Source organism: Marmota flaviventris, chromosome 14, assembly GCF_047511675.1.
Source record: "Marmota flaviventris isolate mMarFla1 chromosome 14, mMarFla1.hap1, whole genome shotgun sequence".
In the NCBI taxonomy this organism is placed as follows: Eukaryota; Metazoa; Chordata; class Mammalia; order Rodentia; family Sciuridae; genus Marmota; species Marmota flaviventris.
The window spans coordinates 77,119,527-77,146,873 of NC_092511.1; the positions used below are offsets into that span (position 1 = coordinate 77,119,527).

Genomic DNA, 27,347 nt, shown 5'->3' on the forward strand with positions numbered 1-27,347 from the left:
TGGGGCAACCGCACTGACGGTGGCTGCCGGGACGACCCGCGCTGCCGACGAGGTCCCAGCCTTCGCCCCTCCTCCTGGGGCGTCCGCGAGCCGCGTCCTTCCGTGGCCTGCAGGGTGACAGGGGGGCGGCTGGCCGGCGGGGCCTTGGCCCTAGCCCTCAGGCAGTCCTCCTCCCACTCCGAGGGTCCCAGCAGAGGCGAGGCGGGTGCGGCCCCTCCACCGCTAGGAGGCGGCGACGGCAGCGGCAGCGCGCTGGTCCCCCCCGAGCGCGCCCAGGGGGCCGAGCGGTCCCCTTGGGGTGCCTGGCGCTAGCTACCCCGCGGGAGAGCAGGGCCCGCCAGACACGGGGTCCCGCTTGCCCCGGAAGCCACCGGCCCCGGGAAGCGGTCGTAAATACCCTTATCTGGGAGGGGCCGCGGACTTCCGGCGCAAACGCAGGTTGGCGTCATCAAGGGTCACTCCACACTTCACAATCTCCCGGGCACGCGCGCAGTGATGTCAGTCTTGCTCTTTCTAGACGGCCCCGCCCCGCCCTCCTCCGGGCGTGCGCAGTTGTCGTCACCGCAGCCGCGCGCTCCTCCATGCGCACGACGCGTGCGCACCACTCGCGCCATCGCGCCCCTCCTTTGGGCGTGCTGCGCGTGCGCACCCCACTGCCGTCGCGCCCTCCCCCGGCGTCGGGATTCCTGTCCTCTCGGCGGCCCCGCCCAGGCGGCTGCCGGGACCTGCCTGGGCGCAGGGAACGGAAAGCCGGAAGGGGCAAGACGAGTTCAGTTCGCCATGGGGCTGTTTGGAAAAACCCAGGAGAAGCCGCCCAAAGAGCTGGTGAGCCCTGCGGCGGCGACCGGCGAGTGGGCGTGCGCGCGTGGGCGTGGGGGTCGGAAACCCCGCGGGCATTGCTCGCCGCGGGGCTGGGGGTCGGCGTCCCCGGGCCTGCCCGGCGCGTCGGGCGGCGGCGGCGGGGCCCGCGGAGGGCCCGCCGGGCTGCCCTGCGCCGCGGTGCGAGGTCGGAGGACGCGGGCTTGGAGCCGTCCGCCCCTCGGGGCCTCCCGACGCGTCGCGCTGCCCTCCGCTGCCGTCCTGCGGCGCCCTCCGCCAGCGGCCCTGCTGCTTGGTGTCCGCGCCGCCGTTTGCGAGGCACCGCCGAACGACGCCAGCCTTCCCGGTGACGGGGAGACCCCAGCCCTGGAGAAGGTGGTGTCACCTGCGCAGCCCTGGCAGGTGCGGCGACTTTGCGCCCCGGCCTGCCGTTCCGGGTGGCTCAGCTTCCCCGTTGGGAGGCCGCGGGCACGGGGTCCCAGCCGTGAGAACTGCCATGTGACAGCCGGGGTCGGACGAGTTGTCCGTGCAGCGGGGCGACCGTTTCCCCAGCTCGCACCTTCGTTCGTGAATGGCCGAGCTGAGGCCACACTCTGCCTTCGGAAACACACCGCTGCAGCGAGATCCCAGTATGAGCGCAGCACAAAGCGTGTGTCTGCACTGTGTCTTCCAGTTTGTGAAGTGGTTTTACACACTTTGGTTTTATTTATTTTATTTTATTTCTTTAAATATTTTATTAGTTGTTGATGAAACTTTTTATTTTATTTGTTTGTATGTGGTGCTGAGAGTCGAACCCAGTGCCTCACACACGCTAGGCAAGCGCTCTCCCACTGAGCCATAACCCCAGCTCCACTTTGGTTTCATTTATGTTCCTCTGATTTTATTTGACCAGGGAGCAAAATTGACTAGGTAAGGTCATTTATAAAATAAAGAATTTGAAGCTCAGTGTGGTGATGGCAGCCAGGAGTCCCAGCTACTCAGGAAGCTGATGCCGAAGGGTTCACTCCAGCTGGTGAGTTCGAGGCCAGCCTGGGCAACATAGTGAGGATCCTGTCTCAAAGACAATATGAATTTCAGGGCCTTTGCATCATGGACAAGTCTGGGTGTTGTGGATGGTGCTGCTCAAACACTGGCCTGGATGCTCGTCAGTAGGGATCAGAGTTCTCGGTTGACTCTGCAGGTCTAACCATCGTCCAGGTGATGCTGACCTCAGGGCTGTTTTGAGTAGCAGGGCTGTAGCACAGATGAAGAATCCGCCTTCCCTGCACTACCAGCTCAAAGCACTGCACCAGGCATCTTCTAGTAAGTTTATCTGTCATGCTGTCCACGCTGCTTCCCAAAGGAGAGTTGTGAAGATGAAATAAGCCGGAGACATTAATAGCTGGCCAGTCCCTTCAAGAACAAGTTTGAGGGCTGGCATTGTGGCTCAGTGGTAGCACGCTCCCCTAGCAAGCCCGTGGCCCTGGGTTTGATCCTCAGCACCACATAAAAACAAATAAATTGTGTCCAACTACAACTAAAAATAAATAAGTAAATATTTTTTTAAAAAAGAACAAGTTTGAGCCGGATGTGGTAGTGCACGCCTGTAATCCCTGTGACTCCGGAGGCTGAAGCAGGAGGATAGTGAGTTCAAAGCTAGCCTCAGCAAGTTAGCAAGACCCTGACTCAAAATTAAAGATAAAAGGCACTGGAGATGTGGCTCAGTGGTGAAGTACCATTGGGTTCAATTCTGGTACCTAAAAAAAAAAAAAAAAAACAAGTCTGGAGTGGATACCACACATACGGTTATAGGAAGGAGTTCAGAGGTTAGCGTGGTCACACCTAGGTTGGGGTGATCAGAAAGGATCTGACTCAGTACTGTCGTTATCCAAGATTTTCCTCAGGTTCCTCCTTTGTACTCCAAGGTTTCCTTTCAGTTGTAATTAAATCTGGGGTTTGTTGAAAGTTTCCTAGCTTTAGAGTCAGCTGCTAGCGAGCAGTAGACTTTCATACTGTCTGACTTGTGACCAGAGAGTGTTTTGTCCCCTGCCACAGTTATTTATCATTGAATTTCTAATTCAAGAAAGTGCCAGTAGGATAGAGATGGGATGGTCTCTGTAAACCTACTGGCTTACAAAGTATTGGAACCATATGTGAATTAGAAGACAAGTAATGCTTGTTTGGCTAAGAGGGAGGGAGAGAATGTTTTACTTCATGAAAGAAGCTAAATAAGGGACATTTCAAAAATAATATAGCTGGGCCTGGTAACACATGCCTGTTTTCCCAATGACTTGGGAGGCTGAGGCAGGAGGATTGCAAGTTCAAGGCCAGCCTCAGCATTTTAGTGAGACTGTTTCAAAATAATAAATATAAAAAGGGCTGGAGATGTAGCTCACTGGTGAAATGCCCCTGGGTTCAACCCCCAATTACCCCCCTCCCCCACCAAGAAAAAAGAAAAATAAGAATATTCCCACAGAGGGAAGAGGGGTTAGAAAGAGACAAAATTGAGTACATGTTCTAATCTCAGCTGGACACTCTTGAATTGGCATGAATTTATGGTATGCCTTCCCCAGGTCTTGGTGACTTCACTCATCCGGCCTTTGGATAGGAGGGTTCAGCTTTTCAAATTCCAGCTGACTGATTTCCATAGACTGAGTCATGACTGTGGTCCTGGGATACTCTCAGAAAATGGAAACACTGTGAGGAGATGAAGAAAAGCTCAAACTTCACTTAGTGCATACAACACATACTTGAGGTATAATGTATTACATATTTGTATTGAGGTATAAGGGTACATTGGGTTGGAACTAGGTTTATAAAACTAAGACATTAGATGCTGATCTCAACGAGTACAAAGTTATTGGGGGGAACTGACCTTGAGCAAATACTGGAGTAGGTAAGAGCAGCAGTATATATGTGTACAAGGTCTGAGACATCACAGTGGAGGGTGTGATTATCTGTAAAAGTTTAGAAGGAAGCCTCCAAGTCTTGTCACTAGAGGTATTAGCCAGCTGGGGTATGAGTTAGGCTAGAGGAGGCATTCCAATGGGAGTGAACTTTAGGTACAAGGTGTTAGCATGGAACATAAATTAGAGGAGCCAGGAGAACATTCTGAAGAGTGGGCTATGAAGTGCTGTCTGAGTGGTGCATGAGGGGTTGTGATAGTGGTTAGATGTAAGATTAGAGATAGGTAGTGGGCAGCTGAACCAGTGCCCGTGTGCCCTGCCTGCTGAGGAGGGGAGCTTCCAGAGCAGTGACTGGGAGTGTGTATCTGAGGGAAGAGGAACAGGTAGAGAGGCCAGGTAGGGGCCCAGGTAAGAGATGGTATGGGTCTTAACTAAGATTGGGAATGCAGAGGGTGAGTTTTAGAAACATTTCAGCTACTCAGTTTGCTGATCTCCTGCATGTGAGCTGACTCTTAGGTTTCTGTTTAACTGAAAAGCAGTGCCCGAGATGCAACAGGGAGCATTCGGAGAGCAGATCTGAGTGGGGGGTGAAAGTAGTGGAGGAGCCAGGGAGCTCAGTTTTGGGTGGAACACCTGCCCTGGACCACAGCCCATACCTGTGTGGTTTAATCATAGGAACTGAGTGTTGGTTGGTTGCAGGAGGCCTGGAGCCAACCAACTGTGTAAACTGTGAACAGCTGAATGGTCAGCTACCCGGTGGCTCCTTGAAGTGTTTTGTGACTCCTCCATTTCCCCATAAGTGTCATATGATCACCTGCTGGTCAGAGTTCTCAGAACTTGCTCTGGTTCTGGAAGCTGCCCGAGTCACATTGGGGTCTGTTTTGCTTTGCTCCAATAAATGCAAATAAATTTTAATTCATCTTAAGTAATTTGCCTTTTAACACAGCTAGAAAATATAATCTGAGAGCCATAGTTTGTTGTCATATGAATGTGCCATTCCTTGTTAACCTTCCTCTTCAACACTTGAGCATCTGTTGGTGTCCCTTTCTTGAATCTACTTGTTTAAGGTTTTCTGAATGCCAGTTTTTCTGTTTTTTCCTCATTTGTTGACATCAGTGTCCTGTAAATATCTGTTCCTCATTGGCTACAGCTGTTTGGTGATCAGACGTGGAGTTTCTATGGAAAGGCAGGATGAGTGCTTAGTTGCTTTTTCTTTAATCATCAACCTACAGTGATGTCAGATACTTCTCTGACCACCCTTCCTTGAAAGCACCATTTTGACTCATGGATTTTTATATATTTAGTCACAGTCTTCTGACCATTCTGTTTGAGGCTGAAATATTGGTAAATTTGGTCAGTAGAGTTATTTCAGTGTTGGAAGCCAACAATTGGCCACTTCTCCGAAGAGCATGGGTCTCTTAATTAGTGGCAATGCTATTTAGAAACCAGAATTGGGGTGCTCATAATGTTTCTTGCTATTGAAATATCCCCACTCTAGGCCTTCCAGTTGACCAGAACTCTAGGAGCTATATTTTAAAAAAATAATAATCATTGGCTGAGTGTGTGGCACATGCCTGTACTCTCAGCAACTTAGAAGACCCTAAGCAACTTAAGGAGACCTGGTCTCACAATAACAAACAAAAGGACTGAGGATATGGCCCAGTGATTAACTGCCCTTGGGTTCAATCTTCAGTAGCAAAAACAAACAAAAGAAGAACAAGTTCATAAAATGTGTTCTTTAAATAAATTGGACTTTATCAAAATTAAAAGCTTTTATACATGAAAGGACATTATCAATGAAAAGAGCCTATAGAATGAAGATATTTGCATCATTACGTGTCTGATAAGGATGTACTATCAATACAAAAAGAACTCATATGACTTGATAACAAAAAGACAATCCAGCTACTACACGCCCAGCAGATTACCTGTAGTAAACAGATCTGGAAAGCAGAGAATAGAGGTGAGGTGTGGAGATACACATGGCACATTGGTGATGAACGTGTAAAATGGTGAAGCCATTGGGAAAAAGTTTGACACATCCTCAGATACACAGCATTATCTATATAAATATAGAATTATCATCTGACCCAGCAATTGAGCTGCTAGGTATATACATGAAAGAATTGAAACAGGTTCTCAGGCAAATACTGGAACATAAATATTCATAGTGGCACTAATCACAGTAGCCAAAAAGTAGAAACAGTAGATAAATAATACACGTAATGGAAGAATATTGAGCCATAACAAGGACAGGAGTACTCATGCATGCTGCACCAGGGACAGACCGTGGGACATGCTAAGTGGAGAAGCCAGGAGCCAGAAGTCAAGCCCTGTACAAGTTCTTTTGTGTGAAACATTCTGCAGACAGCAAATTGGTGGTTGCCAGGGAATTGGGGAGGGGGCAGAGGAGTAGATCAAGGTGTGGTGAGTTCTTCTGAGGTATCACAACGGATCTGCCTAGAGACAGTTGGTGGTTGTGTATCCTTATAAACGCACTGAATGCCACTGAATTGTACGCTTGCAAGTGGTCAATTGTGTAATGGGTTTTACTTTAAAAGTACATAAACCTAACCCCGTTAATATTTTTAAAAATTGTAGAGCAGGCTGGGGATACATCTCAGTTGGTAGAGTGCTTGCCTTGCATGTACAAGGCCCTGGGTTTGATCCCCAACACACACACACACAAAAAAAAAAAAAAAAAGAGGGTTGGGGCTGAGTGGTAGAGTGCTCACCTGGCATGTGTGAGGCACTGGCTGAGTTCAATCATCAGCACCACATAAAGATAAAATAAAGGTATTGTGTCCACCTACAACTAAAACAATACATATTAAAAAAATTGTAGGACCATAATACAGTTTTAAGTGCTTAAATATTCCTTTGAGTGCAGTCATTGTTATGTAATAAATATTTTACACAATTTGTTAAATAAATAATTAAACATTAAAAGTAAAATGAGCATTATGTCACATGCTTGTAATTACAGCAACTCAAGCTGAGGCAGGAGGATTCCAAGTCTAAGGCCAGCCTTGGCAACTTGGTGAGACCCTGTCTCGAAAAATAAAAAGGGCTAGGGATGTGGCTCAGTGCTTAAGCACCCTGGTTCTGTCCCCAGTATGAGTGAATGAATGAATGAGTAAATAGAGATAAACATCTACTGGAAATACATCTTCCAGGGATAGGATTTTTTTAATGCCCTTTAGTTCATGTCTCCATGGATGCTTGTTACAGCCGGGGACAGTGGTGCTTGCCTGTAATCCCAGCAACCCAGGAGGCTGAGGCTAGAGGATCATGAGTTCAAAGCCAGCCTCAGCAATGGTGAGGTGCTTAGCAACTCAGTGAGACCCTGTGTCTAAGTAAAATACAAAATAGGGCTGGGGATATGGTTCAGTGGTCAAGTGCCTCTGAGTTCAATCACTTTTCCCCCTTCCATCGATTTGCCCCCCCCCCCAAAAAAAAAAACAAGAGCAGCAAAAAAAATAAAAAATAAAAACAGATGCCTGTTACAGGGATGGCTTTGAACTCAGGATCCTCCCACCTCAGAACTCCTGAGCTGAGGGGATTACAGGTGTTCTCTGCCACCCCCGGCTTGTATTTGGTTTCTTAGGCTATGTGTTGAGAAGCCTCTTTAACTTAAGGTGGGAGTTTTGTTACTGTATTGTCACTCAGTTCTTTGCTTCTTCTTAGTCAGATGTCAGAAAGCACCCTGTGATGATATAAAACTTAACTTTCAACAGTTAATCAGCTGACAACTTAGGTTTTCCTTTAATGTTTTTAAAAAGTGGAGAACTGGAAAACAGTTCACTTGCATAAGAATTGGGAAATCATTAGTTATTTTCTACTTTCTCAAAACTTTCTCCATTATTTCCGGTGGACCCTGTGTTTAGTGAGTCCCAGGTTTTCTCCTGACAAGAAGTGTTCCATGGTAATAGGGTGAGTTATGGGAGTGTCCTTTGTAAAGCAGGAAGGCATTGTTAAAGAGGAGAAGGGTCGGGCCAGGCCGAATTCTCATGACACAGGCTGAGTAGTTTTTGAAACAGTTAACATGTAAAAGATGACAAGTCTTAAGCCTCTAAAACTGTCTTTGCTGTTCCCCTCTTGACTGCCTGATGTGCCTGCAGGGTACCCCTCTGAGGTTGATATAAAGTACTTTGCCTTCAGCTCAGAACCTTTGGCAGCTTGGAACTTCTGTGCACTGTGGATAAAAAGTGAGGCGCGGGGATTTGGCCCTCAAGGTTTTTCTTTCTTTCTCTTTTTTTTTTTTGGAAAATGACTTTATTTTTGTGGCCAAAATAAGTGAAATTAATACAACATACTTTAAAGTAAGTTGCACTGAGTGTTGACTTTCTTAACAGTTCGTTATCTAAAATTTCTTCCAGGTTAATGAGTGGTCATTGAAGATAAGAAAGGAAATGAGAGTTGTTGACAGGCAAATAAGAGGTAAATTCTTTTTATATTTTCTGTTTATACCCTCTCTGCATAGTTTTGCTTCAGCTCATAAAAATAAACTACATGTGTGTAAGACAGTTTATTTCCATACTAATTAAGTATAGATATCCAGATTATTTTGTTAATTTTGTGGTCAGTATAAAAAATCTAATTAACAGCCATCAAGAATACAGACAATAATAAATGTTGGAAAGGTGTGGGGAGGTGAACCCTTTCATACCACTGGTGGGACTGTGGATTAGTGCACCACTCTGAAAACCAGTATGGAGGGTCCTCAAAAGACTAGGCGTGGAATCACGGTATGATCTAGCTGTGTCCCTCCTTGTTATTTATCCTAAAGAATTAAGTAAGTCCTCATACTAGAGTGACACAGGCATGCCCTTGGGTCCAGCCCAGCACCCCAAAATAAGTGAGCCTAGGAGACAGGAACTGAAAGTCCTTTCAGCAGCATTGTAAGTCACAACATGGTGGGGAGAAAAATTATCCTAGACTTCCGTGGAAACGGCATTCAAAAGATGAAGTTGTATTTTCAAGCAAAAACTGAATTTGTTGTCAGTATAAGAAATGTTAAAGGTTGACAGAAAATCGCACCAAATACAAACTTTTATATAAGGAATGGGGCATTCTGGAAATGGTAAAAATATGTAAATAAATCTAAATAAATTCTAAGTAATAAAATAAAAAATGGCCTGTTTAAGCACATGCAGAAATATCTGACAAACAGGTGTCTGTGTCACCTCTGGAAACCTGTGAGTCCTCGGTGTCTCGCGCCTGCTCGCTCCTCTTCCGCAGCTTGGCCTGGTGCTCCTCACCTCCATGGCAGGAGAACCCGCTGTCTCTTGTTACTTGTCATCAATAGCAGTTTATTAACCAGCCAGCTTGTAAGTTGGAGGAGATGATTGGTTTAGGAAAGTAACTGCAGCGTATGCACGAAGGAGATGAGAGAGGAATCAAGACGTTTTACTACCAAAAGATCCAGTGAGCACACAGAAGATAGTGTCAGGGCTGGGGTGTGGCTTACTGGCAGGGCACTTGCCGTGCACATGTGAGGCCCTGGGTTAGATCCTGGCACCACATTAACAAATAAAATAAAGGTATCGTGTCTATCTACAACAACAACAACAAAAAAAAAACAGTTAAAAGAAATCAGATATGAGGGACAAAAAAGCTATAATGCATACAGAAAACAAGTGGTAAAATGCAGGAAAAACTCCCTTTTTAGTAGTTACTATTTTTTTCCGTCTTGCTGGGGATTGAACCCATGGCCTCATGCACAGCTGGAAGCGCTGCACTGCTGAGCCACACTTCCAGCCCCAGTAGTTACTTTAAATGAGTCAAACTCTTCAGTCTTCATGATCTAACTACATGCTGCCTACAAGAGACTCACTCCCTTCAGAGCCAGAGACACAGACTGCGAGGAGGGATACTAGACAACGCAGGCTTCCTGTCAGAAAAGATCACTCGAGATTGTTGAGGCAGCTTTCCGCTGCTGTGACTGAAGGATTCCTCAGAGCTCGAGGTGAGGCTGAACATCATGGCCAGAGACGGCAACGGAGGAAAGCAGCTCATGTGATGGTGATCAGGAAATGGACTCCACTCTCCAGATTCAATGTATCCAAAGCCACGCCCCAGTTCCCACCTCCAGCCACACCCCCACTTCAGTTAGTCCCATCAGGATCAGCTCACTGGTGAGGCTAAGGCTTTAACCCCATCATTTCTTCTCCAGACCTGCTCACATTGTCTCCCATGTGAGCTTTCGGGGGAGACCTCACATCCAAGCCAAAACAGACAGAGGAGGGCAAAAGGGATTAACAAATCCCACCTCTAAAGACAACAGAAGCATGTTTCCGAATGTACTGGATTGGCCATCATTGCATTTGGGGTCAAGAAGGTTGACGTGTCTTTGTAGAGCCAGGTGCTCCTTATGCTGTCTGTCCAAAAAACATCCCAGGCCACAGGCTGCTGGCGAAGGGACTTGGTTACAACAGACGTCAAGAAGTTGGAGTCTCCTGGAGACTCTGTGAAGTCAGGAGGAGGAAAACCAGTCCTAAAACTGCAGAAAGCCCAAGTAGTTTTGGGCCTGACTTAGATCTGCCTTGTGCGCCCTGTGGGCAGGGCAGACATCTGCTGCAAGGGGCACCTCAGGAGACTGTGCCCTGAGAGGGGCTGGTGCTGCCTCACTTGCCAGCCTGTGTGCCAGCTCTGCTTCTTATGTAGTCTCTGAAAAGACTCCCCACGGTGAACCCAGCCTCCTTCCTGAGGTCACAGTGTGGGTGCCACTCAGAACCTGGTGCAGTTTCAGGAAAAGGACTGTAGGTCGGGGGCTCCTACTGGTGCCACACAGTTGTGATAGGCCTAAGGGTGTTTAGTTCTGCAGTGTGACTCAGCCAGATGAGTTATTTTGTGAAATCAGTTACATTGTTATAGTGGCCATTTCACTCAGCCTCCACCAGACTTAATTTATGCTCAACCTTCAGTTGAATGACAACTGTGTAGAACATTAGACAAAGTAATGTATTTCTTAATTGTATAGCTATAGAGTCATGTGAGGTGCATTCATTTTGTAAAGGAAAATATATAACATTTATATACTTTTATCCACCGAATAACAGGCTGTTAAAATATATAAAGCAAAAATATAATCAAAAGGAGAAATAATTCTACAGTAATAGCTCAAGACTTCAATACTCCTTTCTCTAAAGTGGTTAAGCAAGGAGAGAAACCAGCTCGGTCTAGTAGACACATGTGCAAGAGCTGAATAGGCGATGATTATCAAGCACATGAGAGAAGTTCTCCATGATGGACCATGTGTTATGCCACAAAATCAAGTCTTATAACCAAATGAAGTTAAAAATCCATAACTAAAGGGACACTGGAAAATTCACGAATGGAAATGAAACAACACACTTCTACTCAACTTGTGAAAGAACTCTTCACTTTGGAAGCTAGAAGATACTTAGAAAAGAGTAAAAATCAAAGTACAACATAAGAAAACGTAGGGTATGCAGCACAACCCAAGATCAGAAGGGGACTTATAGTTGTATATGTTCACATTAAAATGAAGAAAGGTCACAAATCTTCAGCGAAACTTCACATCTTAAGGAACTAGAAGAACAAACTCATCCCAAGTCTAGCAGAATAAAGACAACGGTAAATACAAGAGTAGAGATAAACAAAGCCATGTAGGAAATCAAACCAAAATTTATTCTTGGCAGAGATCAACAAAATTTGACAAACCTTTAGCTTGATTCAGAGGAGAGAGAAAATTCACATTACAAAATAGTCAAATAAAGATGGAGACACTACCAGTAATTCTGTAGAAATTAAAAATTTTAGGAGAGTATTTTGTGCAATTGTACATCAACAAATTGGGCATCCTAGATAAAATGGACAAATTCCTAGAAACCCATCAAGATGGAAATATGAAGAAAAGAATCTTTGTAGACCTGTGACTAGTAAGGAGACTGAATCAATAATCAAAAACTCTCTTACAAAAAAAAAAAAAAAAGCCGGGGAGGTGACACATGCCTGTGATCCCAGTGACCCAGGAGGCTGAGGCAGGAGGATCGCGAGTTCAAAGCCAGCCTCAGCAAAAGTGAGGGGCTAAGCAACTCAGTGAGACCCTGTCTCTAAGTAAAATACAGTATAGGGCTGGAGATGTGGCTTAGTGGTCAAGTGCCCCTGGGTCCAATCCCAGGTACCTGCCGCCTGGAAAAAAAAAAACCCATACCCTGGACCTGGTGGCCTCACAGGTGAATTCTACCAAACATTTAAAGAAAGTTAATACCAGTCCTTGAACTCCGACCTCCTCCCCCCACAAAAAAAAAGTACAGAGAACTTAATTTATATTCCAGCATTGTTTTGACTCAAAGCCAGGCAAAGACACTCAAGAAAACTACCAAGGGATATCCCTTATGATCGTTGATGTGGAAATGCAGCAACATACTGGCAAAGCAAATCCAGCAACATATTACTAAAAGGATCACACACCATGGACAGTGAGATTTATCTTAGAATGATTGAGCATACAAACATGGACCAGCATGCTGGGCCACAAGGAGGGGAAGAAGGGAGAGGTAGCGGAGCACTTGCCTAGGCGGGCCCAGGCCCTCTCTGTTGATGCACAAGTGTTTGGCAAGATCTTAACACTCTTGCAAGACAAAAGCATTCAATGTAGGAGTAGAAAGAAATGACCTAAGTGTACTTCAGAGTACACTTAGGTCATTTCTTTCTACAAAGAAATGCTCTGCAAAGACCATAGGCACTGGAAGTATTTCCTCTAAAGTCAGAAACTCTTCAGGGAGGCCTGCCTTTGCCAGCTGGATGCTAGCCAGAGCAGCCCGGAAAGAAACAGTGAAAGGCATCCAGCTGGAAAGGAAGAAGGGAGATGGTCTTGCAGATGATATCACCATATATGTGTAAAACCCTAAAGATGCCACAGAAATCTGTTAGAACTAATATGGAAAATTAGCAGGATGTAAAGTCAACACAATTGCTTTTCTTTTTTTTTTTTTTTTTTAAATATTTATTGTTTTAGTTTTCGGCAGACACAACATCTTTGTTTGTATGTGGTGCTGAGGATCGAACCCGGGCCGCACGCATGCTAGGCGAGCGCGCTACCGCTTGAGCCACATCCCCAGCCCCACAATTGCTTTTCTCTGTGCTAACAGTGAACATTCTGAAAAAGAGATTTTTAAAAATTCCATTTAAAGTTATAAGAAAGAATAAACTTAGGAAGTACTTAACCAAGAAGGTGAAAGACTTGTATAGTGAAAATCACAAAACTTTGTGGACAGTACCCACATAAATAAGTGGAAATGTGTGTTGGAAGACAATGCTAAGATGTCAGTACTCCCCGAGTTAGTGCGGTCCTTGTGAAAATCCCTGTGGCTTTTTGTTTGTAGAAATAGAAAAAATCCATCTTAAAATTCATCTGGAATCTTTTTTTTTTTAAATTTTTTATTGTTGGTTGTTCAAAACATTACATAGTTCTTGACATATCATATTTCACACTTTGATTCAAGTGGGTTATGAACTCCTATTTTTACCCCGTATACAGATTGCAGAATCACATCAGTTACACATCCATTGATTTACATGTTGCCATACTAGTGTCTGTTGTATTCTGCTGCCTTTCCTATCCTCTACTATCCCCCCTCCCCTCCCCTCTTCTCTCTGTACCCCCTCTACTGTCATTCATTTCTCCCCCTTGTATTATTTTTCCCTTTCCCCTCACTTCCTCTTGTATGTAATTTTGTATAACCCTGAGGGTCTCCTTCCATTTCCATGCAATTTCCCTTCTCTCTCCCTTTCCCTCCCACCTCTCATCCCTGTTTAATGTAAATCCTCTTCTCTTGCTCTTCGTCCCTACTCTGTTCTTAGTTACTCTCCTTATATCAAAGAAGACATTTGGCATTTGTTTTTTAGGGATTGGCTAGCTTCGCTTAGCATAATCTGCTCTAATGCCATCCATTTCCCTGCAAATTCTATGATTTTGTCATTTTTTAATGCAGAGTAATACTCCATTGTGTATAAATGCCACATTTTTTTTAATCCATTCATCTATTGAAGGGCATCTAGGTTGGTTCCACAGTCTCATCTGGAATCTTAAGAGACCCCCGAATAACAAACAAAACCTCTCCAAAAACCAGGAAGAATAAAATTGGAAGAGTCATTTCTTGATTTCAAAACTCATTAGAAATCTACAGAGAGAAAATCCTGTAGTACTGCCATAAAGACAGAAATAGACAAATGGAATAGAGTGGAGAGCCCAGAAGTAAGACCACGAGTCTGATATCAGTTGAGGTTTTCCACAAAGTGCTGATGCCTTTTAGTGGGGAAAGGACAATGTTTACACAGACGGTGCTGGAGAAACCGGAACTCATCGGGAAGAGTGACATTGGGAGCTTGTGCTCTGGCAGCACTGCAGCCAAGCTGAGCAGCTCGGATGGCTGCAGAGGTGCAGTTCCCGGTGGCGGCCAGTGTGCTGGGGCTCTACCCCAAGATTTCTGCTTGTTGCCCTGTTTCACTGTGTGACCACCAATCCCAGGAAGTCGGAGTGAAGGGGGGTTCGCCCCAGGCTGCAGGACATGGTCTGAGTGAGGTGGGGGTGTAGGCCTTCGCACCTCCCTTCTTCCCTTCCACCCAGAACAGCGTACAAGACAACTTGCATTTCCTCAGAGTCTTTCTGAAGCTTCACTGAATAGAGCCCAGAATAGGGGCTGCTCTCTTTTCTCTCTCCCCTCTAACTATTCATTCTTCTGTGGTCCTCCCCCAAATATGAAGTTGGCCCTTCTGTGCTAATGCTATGTACAAAAACAGCTTTAAAAGATATCCTACTGATCCTACAGCACACAGTGCAGACCTGTCACTCCTGGTCGGTGCTGGTGAGCACTCCTCAGGGCTGGGCCTCCCTGTACTGCAGGTTTCTGTGGAGCACTCCTGTAGGAGGCTGCAGCACTGGTTGTGAGGGCCGGCTGTATTGGAGCAAGCTCTGCAGTGTTTTTCAGGCTGCTAGTACAGCACCTATGCACACTAGACTGGCCTCGGTGGGGGCTATGGCTCAGTGGCAGAGTGCTTGCCTAGCATGTGTTCCTTAGCACCACATAAAAAAAAAAATAAAGGCATTCTGTCCATCTACAACTACAAAAATTTATTGAATGTTCTGAAATTTTGTCAATTATAATAGGATTATGCTTTCTTTTTACTCTTTATATTAATGTTGTTTGTACAAGTAATGAATGCCTCCAATAATAATTATTTTAACTTCATTTGTATCCTTTCATATGTTTTCCTTTTTGGTAGACATATTTAGATCACAATTAAAACAGATTTGAGTGCTGACTAGTCTGATTTGCCCTTGATGTCATGTTTTAAATTTAGATATCCAAAGAGAAGAGGAGAAAGTGAAGCGATCGGTGAAAGATGCTGCCAAGAAGGGCCAGAAGGACGTGTGTGTGGTCCTGGCCAAGGAGATGGTCAGGTCCAGGAAGGCCGTGAGCAAGCTGTACGCGTCCAAAGCTCACATGAACTCTGTGCTCATGGGGATGAAGAACCAGCTCGGTAAGACGCCGTCCCCTCTCACTAGCTCTTACAAACTTCTGAAGTGACCTTGTCAGGTAATCAGGCACCTTGTCAGTCTCGCCCAGGAACATGTCTCTAGCTGCAGAGGCAGTGCTGGGCTCAGTCCTGTTTATGGGAAAATAAATCTGCTGGCGCCAGCATTCAGCTGAGATGCTTTCTTCCTGGTAACACCCTTCACGTTAGCACACTGGGGCAGAGTCATTTAAAGAAGGAATTCTGCCATTCCTTATTACCCCTTGAGCCGTGCTGCTGGCTTGTAGGCTCCGCAGCAGCACTGAACTGAGCCTTGTCTGTGCCTTGTCCCTGCGTTTGCCAGGGGAGTGCCGTCTTGAACACACCTCTGTGATCGTGGCTCCCACCTCTATGGTCACCCTCACTAGGCATGTGTTTTACCTGGAGCAAGTGATTTCTAGCATGTGATCCTTGGGCAACTGAGAGCCCCCAGACCCTTCAGGGCCATCCATGGGGTTGAACTGAGATACTTTTTGCCTTTGTCATTGGCGTCTGACGTGTAAAAGCAAAGGTGGGAAAACTGCTGTGCACCAGTCCAGGTAGTGGCACCCACGCCTCCCAGGAATCACCCTGCTCTTCACTGCCACGTGCCACATTCTGAGGGAAGAGTCGGCTGCGCTGAAGGACCTCAGTGAAGCAGTACAAGTTATTCTGCTAAATGCCGCTGTCGAGCACGTGTCTTTTAGTATTCTGAGTAGCAGAAAGTTGTGTAATTTACTTTATCAATTTCTCCTTGCCTGGCTTAACAGTTTTCAGAGGACTGCCAGATTCCACATTAATACCAAGACTTTTCTTTTATTTCTGTAGCAGCAGTTGATGGTCATTTTCCATGTTTTGCCCTCAGCACGTTCTCATATGTGTGTATCAGTATACACACACACCACACAAAGCATATTGTGATGTGAAGAGGAGAAGCAGAAGAGTTTTTTTACAGATGTGTCTATCAGGTTTTTATGTCATCGTTTTTGATTTTAGAAAATGGAAGACAAATAACATTTTGCTCAAGAGCACTTATTAACTTGTTGATCAGTTGGAATGATAAAGTCATCCAAGTCATGGATCTTAGAATTGTAACTTACTTGGTTGTTAGTGTTGATTATCTAGAGGCTGATTATTCAAGGAGGAGTCCCGCTTGGTGCTGAGGGTGGAATCCAGGGCCTGGTGCATGCTACCCACGTGCTCTCTGTGAGCCCCACCCAGCTGAGAGCAGTCTGTCCTCATGGCTTTCAGGCTGGTGTCCACATTCTTTTCAGAGTATCTTTATTAGTTTGTCTACTGATGATGAAACCATAAAGTTCATATTCCTGTCTATAGTCATTGGTACTATAACAAAGTATAATAATCGTTCTTATTTTCTACGATTCCTTCCCTGTCCACTGGTTCTCTGGCAGGCTTGGGGTCTGACGGTGCTTTGGTTCTTTGTGCTCTTTCCTCCTGATCTTTCACAGTTAAGGTTTTTAATTAGAGAAAGTCATAGACTCAAGTGCCTACAGTTGTAAGGGACATTCTGATGCGCACACGTGTTCTGTTCCCTCAGTGGCACATCAGAGCACTGTGGCATAACCAGGGCACTGGCCTTGAGGCCGTCCAGGGCAGGTCCATCAGTGCTGGCACCCCTCCTGCTGCCCGTCTGTGGCAGTGCCACTTTCTGCCCTCCACTCGGCCTTCATCTCTGGCGCCTCTAACCTGCTCCACCTCCAGGACTGTCACTCCCAGAGTGTGTGTGGTGGAGGGTTAGGGTGGGCAGCCTCCTGGGGTTGCTGTTGCTGTTGCTCCCGGGCACAGCTGGCTGGAATCAAGCACCCTCCACCCAGCGATCCCACCTCTGTGTACCGTGCTACACAGGCCCAAGGCTGCAGGACCAGTGACTACGTGAAACCTTCCTGAGGTTGATTCTCAGTATTTTATCAGTGAGGAAAAGCTAGCACAACAATAAAAGACATTTAACATAAAATTTACTATTTTAACCACTTTTCAGTGTACAGTTTGGTGCTATTTGGATTAAATATAAGACAATACTTTGAGTTCTTTGGTTTCTGAAGATTTTAGAAACTTATTTCAGTCTAACAGGTGCTTTCTAGGGCTTTATGTCATTGATTTTTTGTAAAGTGATGATTGATTTGTTCGCTTAGCAAGTACTTACTGATTACATTCTGTGTCCCCGGCAAATTGCTAACATAGTGGCACACAGTCACTGCTGGTGGCACGTGCGTCCCAGCGTGTACATGTATGTACTCGAGTGTTGGGTGCAGGGTTTTGGCGGCTGTCCACCGTGCCTGTTGGCTTGGGGTCCACTGTGGCATGAAGGGCTTGGTGGTCCATCTGGGACATAAAAGAGCAGCCTGCGGGGAGGGCTTTGCATCGGCTCTGGAGTCGCTGGTACCTGCAGTCCATGAAATGTGGGTGGCACCTTTGCTTTCTTTGTTGCATTAGGTGTATGTTAAGCATACATGAAGCTCTGCAGCAGAGCTGTGTGGAGGGCTCTTTGCCTGCCCTGCCTGCGCCTGCACTGAGCTGGCTGTCCCATGTGTGGACGCCGTGGAACATCACCATCAGCATTTCCTCAGAGCCAGAGCTAGCCAATGAGCGGCTCACCCTGCCCACACTCTCGGCAGTCCTGGATGGCAGCCCCTGGTTTGAATTGGAGGCCCCTTAAGAGTACAGTGCTGATCAGCTTTCACGCACTCACTGCCCTCTGCATGTCTTCTTACTGAAGTGGTCCACTGGTCTTCGCCTCCCCCCTTTATTTTTAGCTATAGAAGGACATAGTACCTTTATTTCTTCATGTGGTGCTGAGGGTGGACCCCACTACCTCACACATGCTAGGCGGGCGCTCCTGGCTGACCCCTGAGCCCACCCAGCCCCTCCAGGCCCCTTTCAGTCAGGCTGTGGCTCGTGCTGAGTCTCAGGAGTCCCTGTGTGTTCTGGATGCAGCACTTTTTCGGGTAGGTCTTTTGCAAGTATTTTCTTGAAGCTCGTGGCCTGTGACTCTCATTCCCTTGGAGTGGTGACTTTTGATTTTGAAGTGGTTTTTCTCTGCCAAGCCGCCACCTTCCCTTTTTTGTTCTTTTTATTTTTGTTAGTTCTGGTTGGACACAAGACCTCTATTTATTTACTTTTATGTGGTGCTGAGGGTCAAACCCAGCGCCTCACGAGTGCTAGGCCAGTGCTGTGCCGCTGAGCCACACCCAGCCCCAAAAGCACTCGAGTGTTTTTGGCCTTTTTGCTTGCAGAAAACACGTTGTACTCCAGTCCCCTCCTACTTGTTTAATTTGTGCTTCTGTAACAGATGCCCCGTGATCCCCAGGGAATAGGGCGTTTCTCCTGGGCTGTAGGCCAGGGGTACAGGATGGAGGCCGGGCAGCTCGGTGATCCAGAATGGAGGTCCAGAATGCCATGCCTGCCCAGACAGGAAAGACGGGCCCCCTATTCATACTCACCAGGGAGGAGCCCGAGGTTCTTATCCTCAGAAAGGCCACATCTCTTAACTCCTGTCACACTGGCAACATGAATTTTTTTGTTTTGTTTGTGGGTTTTTGTGTGTGTTTATGTGTGTGTGTGTGTGTGTGCATGCGCGCGCTGGGGATGGAACCCAGGGCCTTGTGTGTGCGAGGCAAGCACTCTGCCAATTGATCTGTACCCCTAGCCCCTAATTTTGGGGAGCATACATTCACACCATAGTTCCTTTCTTTTGGATTTCAGGTGCAAAACACATTTAGTTCAGCCTCTCAAAAATTTGCTTTCCAATCAACATTGACTGATTATCAAGATAAATGACTATAATAAGTTTTTTTATTCTTATATTTTTGTTTGTAATGTTTTATTCCTAAGTTCATTTTTTATTTTTTCCCACTGTTTGGCCTGTTTCCAAGTTTTCTTGTCCCTCCTTATAATTAGAAACGTGTGTAACCTTTTCACAATATAAAACCGATTGAGCTCGGGGCAGTGCAGTGCCTTTAGCTTGGGCGGCTGAGCAGGAGGATCACAGGTTGGTTTGAGGTCAGCCTGGGCAACTCAGAAGGTAAAAGGGCTGAGAACGTAGCTCAGGGGTGGAGCACCCCCGGGTTCAGTCCCCAGTACCATACAAAACCTGCACAGTGAACTCTGAAGTGACCATTCTGGGTGAGCTTCACACTCCTCCTAACCCAGGCTCCCTGCCCTCAGTCTGTTTGCTGTTGTGAGAGCCGACCCTGAGGCAAAGGCTCAGAGGAGAAAGGAGCCCACGTCCTGGTGGCTGGAAGCCCAGGATGGGGTGGCATCATCTTCTGGGCTCTGGGGAGGGCATCCTGGAGGCGGCATTGCAGGGGCAGGGGCAGGGGCAGGTGTGGGAGATCTCGTGGTGAGACAGCAGGCTGGAGCTGGGGCCAGGCTAGTTTTGTAACCAGCTCCCCTGGTGAGCTACGCACCTGCGGTGCCTGTAACCCGGAGTGTCTAGATGCCAGCTCTTGGAGGGCCCCACCTCTTGCCCCCTTGCAGTCCCAGCTTCCAGATCAGGACTTCTGGGGACACAGCGCCATGCTGGCCAAAGTCCCTATGGGTGCTTGCTCCTCCAGAAAGGGCAGGCAGCCCAGAGCTGTGTGGGCATGCTTGCTCTGTGCCCCTCTTGCCCTGTGGTGACTTTAGCACTTTGGCATGTCTGGCTTTTGGTGTCACCGCATGGCGTGTGTCATTTCTTGCTTACCTCAGCCACTGGTCGCTCCCTCTGCAATACGCTGACCTTAGAGACTCTTCCCCACTCCAGTGTGGCGAGAACAAGGGGCGCTGGCACCCCAGCTAGGCATCTCCCTGTCTGCTTGACTCCTGTGGGGTGGGCACACTCCCTGGGGTCTGGCTGCAGGTGCTAGCAGCCACACGTGGCGCAGCGCTGGACCCTGGAGGCAGGTGCTAGGGGCAGCGTCAAGTGAGTCCTGGTCACCCGCTATGACCATTTCTCCTAAAGAGGGCCATGGCACATGTGTGATCTCAGATCAGAGACCACATAGCCCCACACTGACCCTTGCTGTGCCTCGTCCTTCTTGTCGCACCTGGGGACCAGCAGCAGAGGCTGCCTGTGTGGGCTGGTGCATGGACTCTGCCTGGGCACCTGAAGCCCCGTAGTCTATGGCCTCTACACAGCTTAGAGCAGTTCCCCCCATGGTGGTGGTCCCCGTGTTTGGTAGGGCTCTCTCCCTAAAGCTCGCTCCCCGGGAGGGCCCACTGCCTTGGTGCTCAGTGATGCACACGGCCCTGGCCTAGTAGCACAGGAGGGGGTCCATCTCAGTAACGCCTGCTGTGGGCACAGCGGCAAGTCTGCAGCCTGCTGTCGCCACCATTGGTTTTATTGAAGGATCCTGACTGGGCTTTGTCCCTCCTGACGAGTGTCTCCTTCTCAGCCGTCCTGCGAGTGGCTGGTTCCTTGCAGAAGAGCACAGAAGTCATGAAGGCCATGCAGAGTCTTGTGAAGATCCCAGAAATCCAGGCGACCATGAGGGAGCTGTCCAAAGAGATGATGAAGGTGATTGAACCCTACTGTCCCCTTGAGAGTCCTTTTCGGCAAGTGGCAGGGGCTGGGGTGGACGGATGGGAGCAGAGAGACTGCGGCTGCTCTCCAGGTAGCTTTGAGAGGAGAGCTGTGGGCACTGCTGAAGCCACCTGAGCTGCAGCTGGGTCAGGTTGCCAGGTGCTCCTTAGAAGCATGCCCAGAGCTGGGGGCCCGGGAGCAGCTACTGGGATTCAAGGGGAAGGTTTGCAGGCTCCAACTTTAGCAGGACTCAGAGCAGCGTCCAGAAACTGGTCAAGCTATTGTAGGGTCATTAGGGCCTGGATGGCCGAGCCTGTCCTGAGAAGTGCAGGGTGACAAGGTGGTGTCCATGTGCCTGCCTACAGTATGGGGGCAGCTGGGGACAGCATTAGAACAACAGGCACAGATGTTCCAGCAGAGCTTTAGTTACAGGGATGGCCGGTGGACGGCTGTTTGCCAAGCAGAAGGGAGAGGGGACCAAACAGAAAGCACAGGCACACCTGCCACCTCAGGAGCTGGACCTGGCAGGGACCTTCATTAATGGCCTTCAGACAGGACCAGGGTGAGGAGACACTGCCAGCCACCCCTGTTCCCTCAGCAGGAAACTGAATCTCTGAGCTGCTGGGGCCCTGTGTTGGACCTCGCCACCGACCTGTCACTGGGGTAGCCTGAGATCCCTTGTTCCCACTTCAGACCAGCATCCTGACAGCTAGGATTGCTCACCACAGGTTCTCACGCAGGAAAGTCCTCCTCCTCCCTCGCAGGGGACTTCTGTGGGCTGGAGAGATACATAGGGTGTGGAGTCTGGGCGAGAGGGGCCAGAGAAGAAAATTGATAGGAAGGAAAAGCCACAGAAAATGCTGAGGGTGATCTGCAGCGAGGAGTCCTTGGGCAGAGCCTGTAGGAAGGGATGCGGTCAGCAGGGCGCATGCTTTAAATTGGCATGCACCGGGTTAGCAGTTATCACCCACTTAGAGCTGGGGGCCAGGTGGTTCTCGGAGTAGCTTCAGGCCTGTGTGGCTCAACTCTGGTGGCCCCGAGATCTGAAGGAAAGCTTCCTTAGAATCGGAGACCTTTTTCACAATTGTCTCTGGATACTGAGGAGTGTGGGAGAAGTCTTGTGTATGGTGGATAATAAATGTTCATCAAATGCACATGTGATGATGCATCCCCAGGGACACACCAGCCTCCGTGGGCCAGTGGGTGTGATTGCATTCTGTGTCCCCAGCACTGGCCTGGTGGCGTAGGGCAGCATTGGAGGGGTGTCTGCTGATGGAATGGAGAGAGGCATGGTGACCACCTGGGCCTCCATGGTGTGGTCATGATCCTGACAGGATCTTTGGACCAGATGACAGGCGTGCAGTGAGACACTTTGACATAGCCCTGAGCACCGAGGTGACTTCCACTGAGCCAGGCCATGAGGCTCTGTCCTCTGGGTGACCCTGAAGATGAATTTGCTTGTGGTGATTGGGAGAAAGGGATCTGAGAGTGGGCAGAACAGGACACTTGCTAGATTTGTGTCATTGAGTCCCTCTGGGGGTCAGGGAGCAGACAGGCAGGGTAGAGGGGCTGCTTTAAATCTGATCGCGTCAGCAGAGTCAGCAAGAGTCATGCTCCCAGGAGCCAGGGCCGCCCTGTATGACCGTCTGCATGGTGCATGGCCAGAGCATCAAGGCCCAGAGCTCAGAGCTCTGTTCTGGAGGCTGCAGGGCCCTCAGGTTCTCCTCCTCAGAAGCCCTCCCATCGCCCCTCCTCTGCCCACCCCCCACAGCCACTGGGTGCCTCTTGCCTCTCCTGCCCAGCAGGTTGCTTCCAAGTGCCATCACTGCAGGCAGGCTATAGGAGGACAGCTGCGAGGGCCACCGAGGGGGCCACTAAGAGGGTCCCAGCCTTGGCACTGAGGTGGAGGCCCATGTCCTTGGGCCTTGGCCTTTCTGAAGAGCTCCGTGTCCAGTGTTTCCCCTGGCCACCATCAGGGTGTTAGCCCTGGTGAGGGTGACCTGGGCTTGGGGAGACAGGAGCTTTGTCTGGGTGGCATCAGGGGAATGGTGGAAGCTGATGTGGCAGTGCAGGGAGTGACGTGTTCCATTTCTTCAGGCTGGGATCATAGAAGAGATGCTGGAGGACACTTTTGAAAGCATGGATGACCAAGAAGAAATGGAAGAAGAAGCCGAAATGGAAATTGACAGGATTCTCTTTGAAATCACAGCAGGTACGACCTTGAGATTCCCCTTCCTTGCCCTCTTCAGATGGTCCTTCTCCCTGTCACTGAGTTAGCAAATGGCTTCATTCTGTAGCTGTGACTCCCCTACTTTTATGTTTTTTATTTTAGAATATCTGAGTGAGTTCTTGAAAAAATAAACATGATATAATCACCTTTTTAAAATGAGGAATTTTTTAAATTTATAAAAGTTGCATAATGATGAGAGGGAGAGGTTCCTTTTGTATACCTCTGCTGGGAAGGAAGTTGGTGCAGACTTCCACTTCCTTCTCCTTTTTAATGGTACCAGGGATTGAACCCGGGGGCACTCAACCACTGACCCACATCCTCAGCCCCTTTTAGTTTTTATTTAGAGGCAGGGTCTTGCCAAGTTGGTTAGGGCAACTTGGAGAGAGGTGTGGATGACCACTTGGGCCTTCATGGTGTGGTCAGGATCTTTAGACCAGATGACAGGCGTGCAGTGAGACTCTCTGACATAGCCCTGAGCACCGAGGTGACTTCCACTGAGCTAGGCCATGAGGCTCTGTCCTCTGGGTGGCCCTGAAGGTGAATTTGCTCGTGGTGGTTGGGAGAAAGGGATCTGAGAGTGGGCAGAACAGGACACTCGCTATATTTGTGTCATTGAGTCCATGTGGGGGTCAATGTAAAAAAAACACACATAGGAAAGGTCTGGAAGGGGGGTGATTACAAATTGTAGTTATTTGCTAAGTGATGATGGTTAATGAGTTTTTTTTTTTTTAAATATTTGGTTTTTAGTTGTAGGTGGACACCATAACCTTTACTTTTATTTTTATGTGGTGCTGAGAATTGAACCCAGTGCCTCACGAGTGCTCTCTACCCCTGAGCCACATCCCAGCCAGCCCCAGTTAATGAGTTTTTGAACTTTACTTTTACTTGGAGATTTTTTTTTCTTCAATATATTTTTTGGTTGTCGATGGACCTTTATTCATTTATATGTGATGCTGAGAATCGAACCCAGTGCTTCACACATGCTAGGTAGGTGCTCTCTCATTGAGCCCCAGCCCCAGCCCCTACTTCTAGATTTTCTGAGGTTTTATTTCCATGTTTGTATTGGTGCAGTATAGTTGTAGATAAAGATGGGATTTGTTGTCACATGCACACAGTACAACAGTACAGTCTGGCCAGTGTCATTTCCTAGCACTTGCCCTGTCCCTCTCCTCCACCTGCCCTGGTCCCTTTCCTCTACTGATCTCTCTCCATTCTCATGAGACACCCCTTCCCCTTTTCCCTTTTTCCTCTCCAGCTTCCACAGGTGAGAGAATGTACGACCCTGGACCACCTTCTGAGTTTGGCTTATTTTGCTTAATGTAATGTTCTCAAATTCTATCCATTTCCTGCAAATGATACAATTCCATTTTTCTTTACGACTAAGTAAAACTCCACTGTGTACACAGGCCACGTTTTCCTTTATCCACTCATCTGCTGATGGATGCCGGCTGAGGCTGGTTATGAAAGATGCTGGTGTAAACATGGGCTGCCAGTGTCACTGCAGTGTGTTGACCTCGGTTCTTCAGGATAAATACCCAGGACTGGCACCTCTGGAGATATGGTAGCATTATTTCTGCAGCTTAGGGGTCTCATTGAGAAACGTGTTGCCTGTGCTGATGAGCTGGAATGTTGATCTGTGTTCTTTTCCTAGGCATCGCTAGCTTCCTGGTCTGATTCTGAGGTGCCTGGTCCCTTGGGAGTTGGCGTTGGGAGATAGGGTCTCGTCTCATCCTGACACGTGGGTAACCACTTGTTCTTGTTCAGGAGGCTGTCTCTGCTCCAGTGTATGCTTTTGGCTGCTTCGTCAAGGATGGGTGACTGTGTCGGTCTGCTGCTCTGTCCCCTGGTCCTGCTGGCTGTTTTGTGCCAGGACTGTGCAGCACCTGTTCCTGTGGCTCTGGAGTGTGATGTGAGGTCAGGTATGGTGGCTCCAGCATCAGGCTGGTGGTTGAGAATTGCTTTGGCACTTCTTTGTCTTCCATTTTTCCAAATGAATTTTAGGGCTGTTTTTCTATTCTGAGAAGAACGTCATTGAGGTTTGGGCAGGGACTGCTCGGATCTGTGTGGTGCTCTGGGTAGTGTGGCCATTGGGCAGTGTTGGTTCTGCCTGACACTGAACAGGGGGGGTCTTCGTATCTTCCAAGTTCTTTGCCTTCTTAGTGTTCATGGTTTTTATTATAGAGGACTTTCACCTCCTTGGTTAGGTTTATTCCTAAGATTTTTTTTTTTTAAGGATATTGTATGGACTTGTGCATTTTTGGTTTTTAGGTTTTACTGTTACTAAAACTGGTGGGGTTTATTTCTATTATTATTTATTTGTTTATTTCTTTGGAGGTACTAGGGACTGCACCAATGGGTGTGCTACCATTGAGCTACATTCCAGGTTCTTTTTCAGACAGGCTTTCGCTAAGCTGGCCAGGCTGCCTTTAACCTTTGTGATCCTCCAGCCTCAGACTCCTGAGTTGATGGAATTATAGATGTGGAACACGGGGCCTGCCTGGAGCTTCTGTGTCTTCATTTAAGTGTAGATACAAAGAATACTTATTCCAAAAATATATATATATAACCTGTGATGATTTAGAAATTTTTTTCAGAAGTCTACAATTTTAGGATCTAGGAGCCCCAGGGCCTGTCTGTGGTTCTGTCTGAGGACTCAGTAGTATTAGCATCTAGGGGCTCCAGGGCCTGTCTGTGGCTCTGTCTGAAGACTCAGTAGTATTAGGTTCTCGGGGCTCCAGGGCCTGTCTGTGGTTCTGTCTGAGGACTCAGTAGTATTAGGATCTAGGGGCTCCAGGGTCTGTCTGTGGTTCTGTCTGAGCACTCAGTAGTATTAGGGTCTAGGGGCTCCAGGGCCTGTCTATGGCTCTGTCTGAGCACTCAGTACTATTAGGGTCTAGGGTTCTAGGGCCTGTCTGTGGTTCTGTCTGAGCACTCAGTAGTATTAGGGTCTCGGGGCTCCAGGGCCTGTCTGTGGCTCTGAGCACTCAGTACTATTAGGGTCTAAGGTTCCAGGGCCTGTCTGTGGTTCTCTCTGAGGACTCAGTAGTATTAGCATCTAGGGGCTCCGGGGCCTGTCTGTGGTTCTGTCTGAGGACTCAGTAGTATTAGGGTCTCGGGGCTCCGGGGCCTGTCTGTGGTTCTGTCTGAGGACTCAGTAGTATTAGGGTCTTGGGGCTCCGGGGCCTGTCCGTGGCTCTGTCTCAGGACACGGAATCAGACCTGCATTTCTGAGTCTGAGGCTTCTCCTGGCTCTGCCTCCTGCAACTGGAGCTACGGGCACAACCCACCATGCCTGGCTGAACCAAGGTTCTCGAGATCAGAATCCATTTAGTCATCATGACTTTGGGTTGGACTGGTGGCACATGCCTGTGACCTCACCCACTTAGGAGGCTGAGGCAGGAGGATCCCTTGAGCCCAGGAGTTCCCGGCCATACTTCCCAACTTGGCAAGTCACTGACTGAAAAAAAAAAATTGTTCCTGGTGTCAAGATGAAGTGCTGTGTGGCCTTGTGCCACTTGTTCCCTGCACTCATCTGTCCTCATCCGGTGGGTCCAGGAGTGGGTCAGTACTTGAGCCCGAGTGCTCATCTGCTCGTGTTCTTCCTTTTCAGGGGCCCTGGGCAAAGCACCCAGTAAAGTGACGGACGCTCTGCCTGAGCCTGAGCCTGAGCTTGAGGGAGCCACAGCGGCCTCGGAGGACGAAGAGGAGGAAGAGGCTCTGGAGGCCATGCAGTCCCGGCTGGCCACCCTCCGCAGCTAGGCCTCTGCCTGGCCCTGGCCTCTCCGTGGTCCCACGGGCGCCGACTCGGGAGAGCCCCGTCCTTGCATCTCTTGCACTCCACAGAGCGTTACATTTGGAGAAGGTTCTGTGCTTGCATCCCTGCACTCCACGGAGGCTCTGGGTTCTTGAAGGTGCAGTGGACACCCCATCTTCAGAAGGAGGGGCCGACGTGTCTTATGGGGGAGGGCCAAGGTCCACTTCCTCATGATGCAAGTGTCAGAACAGAGTTGGTTGCCCAGATGTTGAGGGCTCTGTACTCTGTGTGTGTGATTGTGAGAGAGTGAGTGTGTGTGTGTGTGTGAGAGAGAAGAGAGTGTATGTGTGTGTGTGTCTGTGTGTGTGTGAGAGAGAAAGAGAGAAGCACTGTGTAAATGGATTTTAATAAATTCTGCTTTAACACTTGGCCCCACTGTAGATTGTCACGGGGGATGAGCCCTCGGGTGAGGCTCCAGGCTGTCGCCTGTGTGGGCCTGGGAAGAGCAGGTACCCCAGCAGGCGCACAGGGCTTCTGCTTGGTGGGTGCTGCTGCCCAGCCTGCAGACATGGGTGGGAGATGCCCTTCTGCAGCTGGCATTTAACCAAAAGGCTG

At 48.3% G+C, this 27,347-nt stretch overlaps 1 protein-coding gene across 1 annotated transcript; it reads left to right on the forward strand.

The window, feature by feature from the left end:
• The first annotated feature begins 662 nt into the window (after window positions 1–662).
• Chmp3 (charged multivesicular body protein 3) lies at window positions 663–27,162 on the forward strand. The gene is made up of 6 exons (XM_027948838.2): window positions 663–825; window positions 8,084–8,144; window positions 15,036–15,215; window positions 20,621–20,742; window positions 22,846–22,960; window positions 26,589–27,162. The coding sequence occupies exons 1-6, from the start codon at window positions 781–783 to the stop codon at window positions 26,735–26,737; spliced, it is 672 nt and encodes a 223-aa protein (XP_027804639.1). The 5' UTR covers window positions 663–780; the 3' UTR covers window positions 26,738–27,162.
• The last annotated feature ends 185 nt before the right edge of the window (window positions 27,163–27,347 follow it).